Raw genomic sequence first — 13,820 nt, 5'->3', positions numbered from 1 at the left:
CTCAAATTACTTCCTCTTTTTCCTTTTCCTTGAATTGTATCATTTATCATGCTTACTAAAGCATAACTTTAACCTTTAACAAATAATACGTACAGAGTAGCATCTTTTATTTCTCAATAGTATAAATCATGAAAAAAGAAGATAAAGTATTATAATATTATTATTTTGTGAGACGATTAAAATGAGATTTCTGATTTTGGCCCTTTTTTTTTTGTTTTTTGGGGGTGGGGGGGGGGGGGGGGAAGGAGATAAGTGTTTTTTTTTTTTTTTTTTTTTTGTAAGTTTAGTCATAGTATAGTTTGTAAATTTTCAATATGATGAATCAAGAAAAAAAGAAGTTACAGTAATATAAATAAGGTCGGAATTGTTCTCTTCAACTTATTTCAGATACTTATTTTAGATTTCGTTTAGATCATAACTAATCAGACCATATTAGAAATATTCAGATTCATTCTCATTTTGGGCGGAACAGATAGACTTGTTAAACAATGACAAGAAGAATTAGACTAGACCTAACCAAATCAGACAATTTTAGATTAGACCAAAAATTTTCAGACTAGACTAGACCAGACCAAATCTTAAAATATTACCTGATCACTTTATTTTAGGTGAAGCGAACAAGTTTAAAGTCCTACTTTATCATATTGAGTGTCAAAATTGTAAATAAATCAAACAAAATGCCCAATTAACATGGTATGTTCGTAATTATATCAACAATTATATGGCCAAATATTTGATAAACTTGTAATTTTTCAATATAAATCACTCCAAGTTTCTTTAAAAAACAAAAAAAAAATAAAAAAAACAAAAAAATTACCCCCAAGAAAATAAGACAAATACATGATGAAATGTTAAATTACCCGTAGTACTTTCTCTAATGTTTGAATTTCAAATTTTGTGACATTATGAGTTTGAATTACACTAAAAATGTGACTATAAGCTCTAGATAGAGAATATTTGTTTAGTAGCTCAAGCCGAGTTGGAGTCCTAAGGCAGCATGGACAAGAAAGAGTGTCATGATCCCACTGCCTAAGATGCCATGAACATTCCTCAGCCCAGGATTTCCCTAACAAAACATTCAAGTGCAGGTATTAATTACATTCGAAAATAAGATGCATTGTACTATCTCATATGATAAATTTCACATCTTCATGGGAGCATAGCACGTGAATTATTAAGTAAATTCAACGCTAGGTGTATACCATAGAAAAAGGTACACCCGAGTGCACAATATATGTGATGAGCAACGAGTACCAATGTATATATTCTATCCGGGTAGCTGAATTAAGACTACATACTAACCTCAAATAGTGTTGGTAAGATAGTTTGTATGGTCAAAAGGGCTAGACCTATAACACCAGTAACAGCATGAGGGCTGCAACAAACCAAACATAGAACAATATTCAGTAACCATTAATCAACAAGACATAAAACAAACAATGGCAAATTGGCAAGCCTTTGATTTGCAAACATTGCTGCAAATGCAAATGACAATGAACACGGACAAAGATGGATGTACCTCTCAAAGATGGGTCTATCTGAGGTTAGCAAAGACGTGACGCCTCCAGTAGCCCCAAGAGCAAAGAAAAAAAAACATTCCTGCCAATAGCTTTGGGTGCAAGTCTTTGGCTTTAGCCTTCTCCTCCTGCAGTAGTGCTTATTACATTATATCTCATCACAGTTATAGAGATCGAGTCAGCTGAGTTACAATATTGATACATAGTATGTTATACTTCAGACATGATATATCAGACAACATTCGGACTAAAAACTTTCCGTAAGAAATAGTGATTGACATACCACATCATCTGAGAAGCGTATGCGGAAACCAAGGTAAGTACCATACCCACCCATTGCGAAAAGCACCACTGCCTATAATTACATCAGTCCACACAACAAATTGATGTGAAATGAAGTTACAAATAAAGGTATCACAATACAGAAGGACAATATTAGTTACCATGTTACCAGGATGACCCCAGTGAACAAGCCAATCTGGAAGGTTCAATGACTTTACAATCTCCACAAATGGTGCAAATGCTGACCTCACTGTTTCAGCTGTGATTCATGGAATAAGTTGTACAAACATCAGACACTAGATTAATGCAAACGACTTTCAATCAATGTGTTACATACTCTTTTTCGGTTCGTATCCATAGCGAGGTACAAAGGGTAAAAAATTTGTCGTAGATGTGATTTAATTCCAAGTCTTAATATCATGCGAATGCGATGCTAATTGGAATCTACAGACAATATATCTAGATTTACATGGTAAACAATGGCTAGCCTTTAGACAGGATTTGATACAGGTCTTGAGTACCACCCCTTAGTCCTTTAACCGGTAAGGTAGTTGATCATTCACTCTTTAAAAATAGTTAAACATTGAATAATTCATTTGAAGTTGGTGACATATCAATATTGATATGAGGTGGGACATAAGACGAGACATACAATCCTACCTATTAAAATAACCCTTTTATCATAAGCAATTCTATTGAAAATGAAGACTTGGAAAAAGAAGTTCACCGTCATCAACATATTACCTCCAGGAAGGGCAGCCAATAGCATCAATGACATAGGATTGAAGGAATAAAGCATAGTTTCATTCTTCAAATCCAATTCTTCGGATTCATAATCTTCAACATCATCAGTACTCATAATTTCTTCATTGTTCCTCTTCTTAACACCAGAGCACATAATGCAATATCTTCTTCTAGTATTAGTAGACAATTTCGACGACATCGAATCCGACGAGCAATGGGTATTGGTATTGGTAGTAACAATAGCAGTAGGAAAGAATGAAGGGTAAGGAGATTTACATGTGTTAGCAACACTTTTCAATGGCAATGTTGCAACGGTATTCAGCATTGCTGCCATTTTTGGTTATTGTTAGTTGTTATTGAAGTTGATTATAATCTTCGTCAAAAAAAAAAGAAGTTGATTATACTCTACTGATATTGTTAGTTAGTGTACACTGATATAATGAGATAGAGAAGAAAGAACGAGAAAATGTGAAAGAATGGCGAAGAAGTGGACACGCCACACGCCCTTTTTGGCCTACCAAAAGTTCTGACAACTATACAACATCACCATATGACATATCATATTGTATTATATTCCTTTGTTATTTTTCTATTGGACAAGATATATACAAAGTATTTAACTTCTGTCTATGTTTTACTGCCTCATTTAACTTTTTATGGTCTTTAAAAAAATTCATTTAAAACATATGTAATTCTATTTCTATACGCGTAAAAAATATATACAAAATAAAAAAAAAAAAAAAACTCATTTTTGAAAAAATATGCAATAAGACAAATTTAACAAGATTCAATAACTGACCCAAATAATGGCAAATTGGCAATGGGCGATGTTTGGGGTCCAAATAACTTGTATTTGGGCCTAGTCCATAAATGAAAACAAACTAAATCCCAAAAGGCAAGGTTCAACCTTCAAGCCCATGTGCCAAGTCAAGTCAACAAGGCCCAGTCAAATGGCAGCTCATTTGACTCCTCAAGCCCACTCCATTCAATTGGAGCAAGGTATAAAAGCTCACACTTATGCAAACTTACATTCATTCGCAAATATTGCCTCAAGCAACAAACTCTCTTGCATAGCCTTTTCTCTCATTATTTGACAATTGTACTACTTCGGCATTGGAGGGGTCTTCCTCGGCACAACCCCCGAGGCCAGTTTACGTTTGCTCCGCTGTGCAGGAAATCCCTAATTCGGTCATCATTCGAATTGGGCTTCATCTCCACTCATCCGAAGGACCTGCCGAAGGTCCCACTGTTTTTACTGAAACAATTTGGCGCCGTCTGTGGGGATACTTACAAAAATTCAGCTAAAAATCTCATACCAATCTTAGCCAACGCAAAAAATGGCTAAGAGTGGCAAAAACTCCAAAAAAGCGAAAAAGATGGGCCTAATCACGGTGAGAACCGGTAGGACACCCTCACCGTCGCCTGAACCATATGCCTCTAACTCTCCGATGAGAGAAAATCTACACGAGGGATCATCCTTCCGACGGGTTCACCAAACGGGGAACTCGCCGAAAGATAGCGGCGCTCATGAAGATAGCTCGCCGCAGAGCATGCATTCAACCCCTCCCACCGTTCCTTCAACGGAAGAGGTGGCGAGGGCAGTGGCTGTCTGCATGGAATTTATGAAGGCCCTGGGCGGACGCTTCCTATCCGTGCATACTACTCCTCCTTCACCCCCGCCGAAGCCGGAAAGTCGAAAAAGGAAATTGGCCTCGGGAGGGTAAGGATGGATTCCACTCTCTAAGGGAGAGGGAAGCGGAGGAGCTGAAAGCCTGGCCAAGACAGGACGGGAACGACGAGGAGACTCCGGTCACTTTGAAAATTCCCAAGTCCGAAACTCAAAGGACGTCCCAAGCAGCCACAACGCTTCTCGCCGAAGCGTTTAAGAGCGCCTAGGGGAAAGGGAGAAGGACATTCACAGTCGTTTCACCTATCCCGAAGGCTCTCGCCCAGAACTGTCACGCGAAGGGACACCCCTCATTTCCACCTCTCTAAGAGGGAGAAGTGAGGTTCCTTCGGAAAGGCAGAAGGGAAAAGCTGTGATGGTTCCTACCAGTTCACCTTTCTAGAGGTGGATATTGGAGGAACACGTGCCGACGGTCAAAATTCCGGCACACATCACTTACGACGGTACTTCGGATCCGAAGGATCACATAGCCTCTTACGAGGGGCATATGTACCTTAACCCCAGGTCCGAAGCTACCTGGTACAAATACTTCCCCACAACCCTTAAAGGTGTTGCACAGTCGTGCATCATTAAAGGGCTGAAGGAAGGCTCCGTAACGGGTTGGAATGATCTCTCCAACAAATTCAAAAGCAAGTTTTCTACGGCTAACCGCCGAGAGAAAACAACTGCAGAACTTATGAGTCTGCAATAAGTGGAAGACGAAAGTCTCCGAGATTACTTGACTCGCTTCAGCAACGAGTCGTCCAGAATCACAAGTCTAGACCGGAGCCTAGCCGTATTCGCACTACGGAATGACTTGCAAGCTGGAAAATTTCTGGATTTCATGGTCATGCATCCCCTGCAGACCTTGGAAGAAGCCCTCGATGCTTCGTATAAATTCATCCGAGCCGAGTAATGGAACAAGGCAAAGTCGCAGTCCCAATTAGGGGCTGCGAAGTCAAAAGGCCAACCAGCCGAAGTTCCAGGGTCGAGGAAAGGGAAGGGAAAAGCCTTAGAACCTCCCTCGACCAGAGAGCCGAAGAAGGACAAGGCTCCCTATCTGGGAAAGTTTGAATCTTACACCCCTCTCACCTTACCACGTACTAAGATCTTTAGTGCGACGAGGGAGGAGGGAAGATTCAAAAAACCGAAGCCGCCTCCTTCTCGGCATTAGAAGAAAGGGAAGGATCATTGGTGCGAGTTCCGATCCATGAATCTTGTGGACATTGCACTGAGGATTGCCTTCAGCTGAAGGACCAGATTGAAGAACTGGTCCAGAAAGGGTACTTAAAGAAATATGTCGCGAAGCGCCGCGAAGAAAAGAAAGCTGAAAGAGATTCTCGGCAGGATCTGGATTACCACCGGAAAAGGGACAAACCTCCCGAGGGAGGAAATCATGACATCCTAACCATTTCCGGGGGTATTTCTCGGAATGCGCTGAAGCGCCATCTGAGGGGGCTGACCCATCAGATTCATCTCGCCGAATTCTGAAAGTCACAGTCTTCGGTGCCGAACATGATGTTCACATCCGAGGACTGTAAGGGGGTGGTGTACCCCCATGATGACCCATTGGTTATCATGACGAGCATCGCAAACCACAACGTCTATCGGACACTGGTAGACGGTGGCAGCGGGGCGAACATACTTTTCCGAAAGGCGTTTGACTAACTGAAGTTGGAAAGCAGACACCTAACTCCAGTTCCCTACCCGGTAACTGGATTCAACGGCTCTTCTTCATATCCAGATGGGAAATTTTTTCTTCCCATTAGCCTCGGCTAAGACCGAGCAAGGCGGAGCATCATGGCTGAGTTCTTGGTCATTGATGCCCCATCAGTATACGTCATTATGGGGAGACCCCTCATCCATGAAGTTCAAGGAGTTGTCTCGACATATCATTAAGCAATGATTTACGTTTCAGACGAAGGACGCTCCGAAAAAATCTTGGGCAGCCAAAGGGAGGCCCGAGAATGCAATTTCCTTAAACCATCCAAGAGTCGCCGCAATGACAAGGATGATGAGGAAGAAAAAGAGAAAGAAAAAGAGCGAGGTACCAAAAGACCAAAGGGCCTAAGTGCCTCGGCTCAGGGATCCCCATCCAAAAGAACATCTATGGGGACCGGAAAGTCTAGTTATTCGGCTGGTCCGAAAGACTCAGAGGAAGATCAGCCGAAGTTAGTAAAGTTTGCTGACATCGACAGTAGGCCCGAATCTGAAGAATCTGGCTTCAAGTCTATGGAGCTAGATGAACAAACTGAATCAATATCATTGACTGAAGAAGATACTGAAAAATGAGTTAGTATCAGACAAGGACTCGATCCGAGTTTTCGGGTTGAACTAATCCAACTCCTTCGGGACAACCGAGATGTGTTCGCATTCTCAGCAGCTGACATGCCTGGGATTGATCCGAACCTCATCTCTCACAAGCTTAATGTCGACCCCACATGTCGGCCGGTTAAGCAAAAGAAGCGGAATTACTCTGCTCAAAAGAACCAAGACATCGCAGCCGAAGTCAAAAAACTTCTGGACGCAGGGTTCATCGAGCCTTGCCAATATCCTGAATGGCTGGCGAATGTGGTGATGGTTCAGAAGGCTAATGGCACCTGGAGAATGTGCGTTGACTTCACGGACCTATATAGGGCCTGTCCGAAGGACTTCTATCCCTTGTCGAGAATCGATCAGTTAGTCGACTCGACAAGTGGCCATATGCTCTGCTTAGTTTCATGGACGCATTTTCTGGGTACCATCAAATCTTCATGCACCCCAATGACAGAGCAAAAACGGCATTCATTACAAGTGCCGGGGGTGTATAACTACAAGATGATTCCCTTCGGCTTGAAAAATGCCGGAGCGACGTATCAGAGGTTGGTGGACCAAGTGTTCGCCGAGCAAAAAGGTCGCAATATGGAAGTCTATGTTGACGATTCCATCGTCAAAAGCAAAGAAGCAAAAGACCATGTTGCGGATCTAGCCGAAACGTTCGCCACTCTGAGAAAGCATCAAATGAAGTTGAATCCGAAAAAGTGTGTCTTCGACGTGAAGTCGGGAAAATTCCTCGGCTTCATGGTCAGCAAAAGGGGGATTGATGTCAATCCCGCCAAAGTTCAAGCAGCCCTGGATCTTCCCGAGCCGAAGACAAAGAGGGACGTTCAGCGTCTAGCGGGGAGGATGGCTGCCCTGTCCAGGTTCATCTCAAAAGCCTCAGACAAAGGGTTTCCCTTCTTCAAAGCCCTCAAACTTCCAAAATCTAAAGAGCTCGTATGGGAAGAAGAGCAAAAGATAGCCTTTCAGCAGCTCCGAGAGCACTTGGCTAACCTCCCAACGCTGGCAAGACCAGCCGAAGGAGAAGCTTTGTATTTGTACGTGGCAGTTAGCCCCGCCACAGTAAGTGCGGTGATGATGAGGGAAGCAGAAAAAGGTTCAGCAACCTATCTACTTCGTCAGTCATACTTTGACCGACGCCGAAACACGCTACCCCTTGCTCGAAAAAGTTGCATATGCAGTGGTAGTAGCGGTTCGGAAGTTAAGGCCCTATTTTGACTCACATCAGATAGTGGTCTTGACAGATCAACCGCTGGAAAAAGTCCTCGGCAAGGTGGAAAAGTCAGGAGGACTAACAAAGTGGGCCTTCGAGCTCACTGAGTTCAGTATAAGCTTCCAGCCGAGGGCAGTCATCAAGGCCCAAGCCTTGGCAGATTTCCTAGCCGAGTGCTCCTATCAAGAGACACTCGACGAGGAAAAGAAAATTTGGACCGTTTTCACGGATGGCTCAGCAACCGTGAATGGTTCGGGGGCAGGGGTAGTGATTATCTCTCCCGAAGGTAAAAACTTCGAGTATGCACTAAAATTCTCATTCAAGGTCTCCAACAACGAAGCCGAATATGAAGCAGCAATTGCTGGCTTAGAGTTGTGCATAGCCCTCGAAGCCGAACATGTCCATTTAAAGACTGACTCTCAGCTAGTCGCCAATCAAATCCGAGGCGAATATGAGGCTAAGGAACCCTCCATGATCTCCTATCTCGCCAAAATCAAAAACGTCATGGCGAAGCTGAGAACTTTTGAAGTTGAGCTAATCCCAAGGGGTCAAAATGCTCAAGCCGATGCACTCTCCAAACTTGCAAGTTCATCTCTCACAGAGTTGAACCGATCTGTATTTGTGGAAGTGCGCCGAAATAGAAGCATCGACCAAGAAGCTGAGGTCCTATGTGTCGAGGCTGAACCAAGCTGGATGGACACCATCCTCGCTTATAAACTTCAGGGAGAACTTCCCGAAGACAGAATCTTGGCCGCGAAACTGAAAAGAATCGGCTCAAGGTTCATCGTCTATAATGGGGAACTCCTGAAGAAATCCTTCTCAGCCCCACTGCTGAAATGTGTGGGTCCTACAGATGCAGATTATATCCTTCGGGAGATTCACTTCGGCATATGCGGAAACCACATAGGGGGAAGGACCCTAGCCAACAAAGCATTAAGGGCAGGATACTATTGGCCAACCATGATTTCGGACGCCAAGGAGCTGGTGAGAAAATGTGAAAAATGCCAAAAATTCGCACCAGTCATCCATCGGCCGTCGGGAGACCTTCAGCCGATCTTGAACCCTCTTCCTTTTGCCCAATGGGGATTGGATATTTTGGGACCTTTTCCTGAAGCTCCTTACCAGAAAAAGTGGCTGATAGTCGGCATTGACTATTTCAGCAAATGGATTGAGGCCGAAGCAGCTTCAAACATAACTGAGCAAACTGTCAGGAAATTTATCTGGAAAAATATCATCTCTCGCTTTGGCATCCCGAAAGTATTTGTCTTTGATCATGGAAGACAATTCGACAATCTACCGCTGAAGCGGTACACTGATCAGTTCGAAATAAAATTGGCATATTCGGCAGTCTGTCATACTCAAAGTAATGGCCAAGCCGAAGCCGCAAATAAGAAAATACTCAACGCTCTCAAAAAGAGAGTTGAGGATCAAAAGTCCAAGTGGATAGAGGAACTTCCCGGAACTCTATGGTCACTTCGGACAACCGAGAAAGAGGCGACGGGGCATTCACCTTTCGAATTGGTGTATGGATCTGAAGCTGTCTTACCAGTGGAAATAGGTTCAGAAAGTCTTCGAGTCAACCAGTTCTCAGCCGATGAAAATGGGCATCTCCTGAAAGAGTCCCTTGATTTCCTAGACGAAATCCGAGATTCGGCCAGAGACAGAATGACAGCATACAAAGAATCAGCAAGTTCTATAACCGAAGAGTCCAGGCAAGGCTTCTCAAAGTTGGGGACCTTGTTCTTCGGAATGCTGCTGCTGTCCGGAAAGGCCGCATCCATGGAAAGCTCTCGGCAAACTAGGAAGGGCCTTATGAGATATACGATGAGCTCCAACCAGGAACTTATCGACTTCGGCAATTAGATGGAACTGAACTGAAAAATCACTGGAATGCTGATGTACTTAAGAGATATCATGTGTAAAACCCGTTGTGGGAGAAAAATCTATGTAAGTGCATTTTCTTCAATCAATGAAAGGCCTTTGAGCCACAATTAGTCACAATTTTATTATGTCTTCATTATTTCTGTCTTCATCGTTTTTGAAAAATTCAAGGTTTACACCCGGCGCTGCCCGAAATATTGCATAATGATGCACTGTACTTCGGTAAGCCGAAGAACCTGCCGAAATAGGGGTAACGAATAGAACCTCGAGGTATTGCATAATGATGTACCGTACCTCGGACGGATTTGTTACTCTCGGCAAAGAGGTCATAGGCTCATCTAAGGCATAGCCGAAAATAGGAATTGATAAAAGGTCCGAAGCACTGCATAATGATGCCCTGTGCTTCGACAAGTCAATTTCGGGTGATGATTACACCTTCAAAGTATTGCACAATGATGCCTTGTACTTAGGAAATCATCGCCCTGGCACTGTGTCCCAGATAGTCGTTCCCTCGGATGAATTAAAACCAGGCAGCAGATAAAGAGACAAACATAAGTGTTCAAACTATTAAGTTTCAAAAATGTCGCTAAGTCAAAACCTTCGGCTACGTCGAAAGAATGAGAACAATAAACTCATAACTCTGAAGACCTTATCTTCAAAGTTCTTGGGGGGGGCAAGAGGTACTCACATATCAAGCTCCAAGCCGAAGCTCAATACTCGGGATTTCAAGCAAAAGGAATGAGGAATTAAGGCATTTGAATGAAGGGAAATTCTCAGCCAAACATTTTCAAGCTGAAGCTTTATACTTAGCCAAATTTTGAGGAAAATCAGAAAAAATAGCTAAGTTAAAAGCTATTCAAATAGGCAAAACAAGAAGGAAGAGCTGAAATTCTACTTCATCATTCAAATAAGCATGCAAACAACAGCGTTGATCAGCAGAAACGCTGAGAAAACATTCAAGATCAAAGTTTCAGGAGAAATTTAAAGATCGGCAGCCGCCCACAAAGCGGAAAACACAGCTGCCGAAAGTACACAAAAACTAATTGAAAGTTTGTACAAGGCAGACTGAAGCAAAAACAAAGGCAAAGCAGAAGCGGAGATCATCAATTAGGCGCATGTAGATCCGCAAGACTCAGAAGACGGCTGCCCGAGTTCCTATGCTTCAACATCGTCCTGGGCGCCAGAAGGACCAACTTCTGCTGAAGAAGAAGCAGGACAAATAGCGTCCACTTCCTTAGAAGCCTTCTCAGCCTGACGAACCAGGAAGTCAATTTCAGCCTAACTAGCCTCGTTGATGTAAGGGTTGTTAGGATCCATTGACCAGGCTTCAACCTGATCCTAGTTGAGGTCCGGAGCAGCATGCAGGGCTAAGCGACGAGCTGATTTCCAGCCATTCTCGAACCCTTCGGCATATTCTTCCTCTGTGTAAATGCGGGTCTTGAGAAGCTTCTTCGCATCTTCAAGCTCAGACTTCTGAGCCTCCAGAGCTTCCTTCAGCTTTTGATTGGCAGCGGCCAAGTCACTCTACTTCTTCTCAGCCTCTTCCCGAACCTGAGCAAGCTGGCTCTCGTGGTCAGAAATCAGAAGCCGCTGAGACTCAGCATCCTCTTTCAGCTTCGCCTCAATACGGGCCTTGAATTCGACAATGCTTTCGGCCTCGTACTCCTGGATGAGGGAATGACCCTCCTCCAGCCAAGGGAAGATGGTCTTCTCCAAATTCTAGCAGACTGAGAAGAAGTTAGCTCTCATGTCCTGCATGTTCAGTCTCAGCCCAGACGCCTCCTCTTCGGCCCTAACTTGCTTCAGCTCAGCAAGTTGAGCTCGGGCTTCAGCCGCTTCTGCCTTATTTGCTTTGCTCTGAATCTCGTCATACATTTCCACGGCAAGGAAATGATTGTGCACAGCCTGCAAGACAACAATTGCAGTTTAGCAGCTAGCCGAAGTCCAACACTGAGAAAAAATTTCTCAAAAACAAAATAAAACAGAGAAAAAGAGTAAAGGTTAGATGGTTACCCGCATCAACACCCGCTGGTTCTCCAGAAAGGGGTTCAGCACCCTCTCTAAGGGCTCTACCGCCCCTGCAGCAGCACCCAGCATCCAAGCTCTGTCCCTGTCCAGAGCGAAGAGATTGCTTAGGTTGCCGAAGTAGGCGAGGGCTGAGCCATGCCTGTCCTCAAAAACTGCTCGGGCATGAGCCGGAACAGGAATCATAGGCACTGAGCCGAATCCCATCTCAGCTGACAAAAAAGTTTTGAAAGAGTCCGCAGCTGAGCTGGAAGGGACATCTTTAGGTTTGAGCACTTCAGCTTCAGCTAGCTGAGACTCGTCCTCGTTAGCAGCAAGGCCAGGATCTTCAACCTGGACAACCAACACATCCGCCTCATGCTGAACCTCCTTAAAAAATGGCTCGGCGACATGACGAGGAGGTGAAGAACTAGTTTGCAGCTCGACCACCTCAACTACAACTTCCCGAGACGGGGAAGTGACTTCTGTGGTCGCCTCTTCCTGGACCTCCTCAAGCCGAGGCCTCTTAGCAGGTATCTCAGGCGCCTTGAACTGGCCAGGACAAACCAAGGGTCTCCTTCTCCCACCAGCCATCGGTTCTTTAGGAGCAGGCTCGGGGACAGGGAAGGCTTCGGCTAAATCCTCTCTCTCTACTTCCTCTTCGTCGGACTGAAGCAGAAGAGATAGAAGGGGGCAAATACATGTGTGAGTCAAAAGATTGATAAAATTTCTACAATCGTTCAAGTCCTAACATGCTGAACAAATAAAAGGAGACATGCATCCGAAGATTTATACTCGGCAAAAATTCTTACAAGATAAGAAATTTGGGTATAACATGCATACTTAAGCTGAAGCTACACACTCAGAAAAATTGTAGAATTTCTTATGAAATAAAGTAGCTAAAGATTTGCACTTAAAGCAATTTCTTGCAAATTGAAAGAGCAGCAGAAAACTAACCAAAGTATCTAACAAATACTCGTCGTTGTGGGCTTCTTCCTTATTTTCCTCTCTTTCTGGCTCAGCAGCTGAGACAGAGGGCTCTGCTTCGGGTGGCGGAGCAGAAGCAGCTTCAGCAGCAGCAACTTCTTCAGCCAAGTGAAGGAAGAAGGGGTCAATCTTCTGGTGCCAGGCCTTCTGCCTCTGATACTCTAAGGTGCTGACAATTTGAAGTTTCCTCGGCTGGAGGGCAGGGGGCCGATCTTTAATCTCTGTGATCTTCGGCGTATTGGTGAGTGGTTCCCTTTCGTCACTTATCCCGAGTACTTCGTAATCAATGCTCGAGTTCGCTTCGTACAACTCTGAAAAGTTAAAGAAAACGAAGATGACTTCAGCTGAAAAAAGTTAAGTTCATAAGTCAGCAAGCAACAAAAAGGATAAAAGCATAAAAAGACTTCGGCCCCAGCCGAATTCCCCTTACCGCCTCGGTATCTTCGGCTGAGGCCGACGACAACGAGCATCTTCTCCTAGAAGATGTAATGAAAACAGGGCAGCTAGGTGCTTGGCACGTTGGCCATTCGTCCAGTAACAGTCATCTTATTTCGGCCAAACAACTCCATTTGGCGATGATCAAGGTCATTGAATTCATCGGGGCCGATGCTGGACATTTCGGGGTCTGGTTTTCTCAGATATTGGGGAGCCCCGAAATAGTTCGGATGAGCTTCATCCGAGGGTGCTCGGATCCAGATCCATTGCCCTCTCCAATTTTTATCCGAAGTATCGTTCGGATAAGACGTGAGAAATCCCTTCTCATCCTCTATCTGCCACCACCCGGGGCCATGCCATCGGCTAGATTGGGTGTTCGACGCAAGTTTGTGAATGCACCGAAAACATTGAACACTCGACTCAAATCCACAAAATAAACAGACCCAAAAATAGGTCATGATCCTTCTGACACTCAAAGGGGTCAGCTGAGATAAGGATATGTTGTATCCGTTCAGCAATTTGATGACGAAAGAGTGGACAGGAAATCGAAGCCCATTTTGCAATTGCCGGGTGTAGACCCTGATATACCCAGGTGGGGGCCGATGAATCCTGTCATCGGCACCAGGCATTCTGCACCAGTACCCATCCTCTTCCATGATGCCGTAATATATCTCGAGTTGTTCGGCAAAATGGTACTGGGCATCATTCTCGATCCACCAAGAATAGGGCGCAGCATTCATAATGCCCTTGTTATCCTTGATCGAGGTCCAAT

The 13,820-nt window shown here is 44.2% G+C and overlaps 1 protein-coding gene and 1 pseudogene across 1 annotated transcript; one reads left to right on the top strand and one right to left on the bottom strand.

Annotated features, from left to right (window-relative positions):
* Nucleotides 1-255: 255 nt before the first annotated feature.
* LOC110738435 lies at nucleotides 256-3,360 on the bottom strand (annotated as a pseudogene).
* Nucleotides 3,361-3,880: 520 nt separating this feature from the next.
* On the top strand, nucleotides 3,881-6,501 carry LOC110738497 (mediator of RNA polymerase II transcription subunit 1.1-like). The gene is made up of 3 exons (XM_021918908.1): nucleotides 3,881-4,150; nucleotides 5,458-5,629; nucleotides 6,128-6,501. Exons 1-3 carry the CDS (start codon nucleotides 3,881-3,883, stop codon nucleotides 6,499-6,501), a joined length of 816 nt encoding a protein of 271 aa, XP_021774600.1.
* Nucleotides 6,502-13,820: the final 7,319 nt, after the last annotated feature.

The sequence above is a fragment of the Chenopodium quinoa genome, unplaced genomic scaffold, assembly GCF_001683475.1.
Source record: "Chenopodium quinoa cultivar QQ74 unplaced genomic scaffold, ASM168347v1, whole genome shotgun sequence".
NCBI classification, from domain to species: domain Eukaryota; kingdom Viridiplantae; phylum Streptophyta; class Magnoliopsida; order Caryophyllales; family Amaranthaceae; genus Chenopodium; species Chenopodium quinoa.
This window is presented reverse-complemented; position numbering and strand designations above follow the sequence as displayed.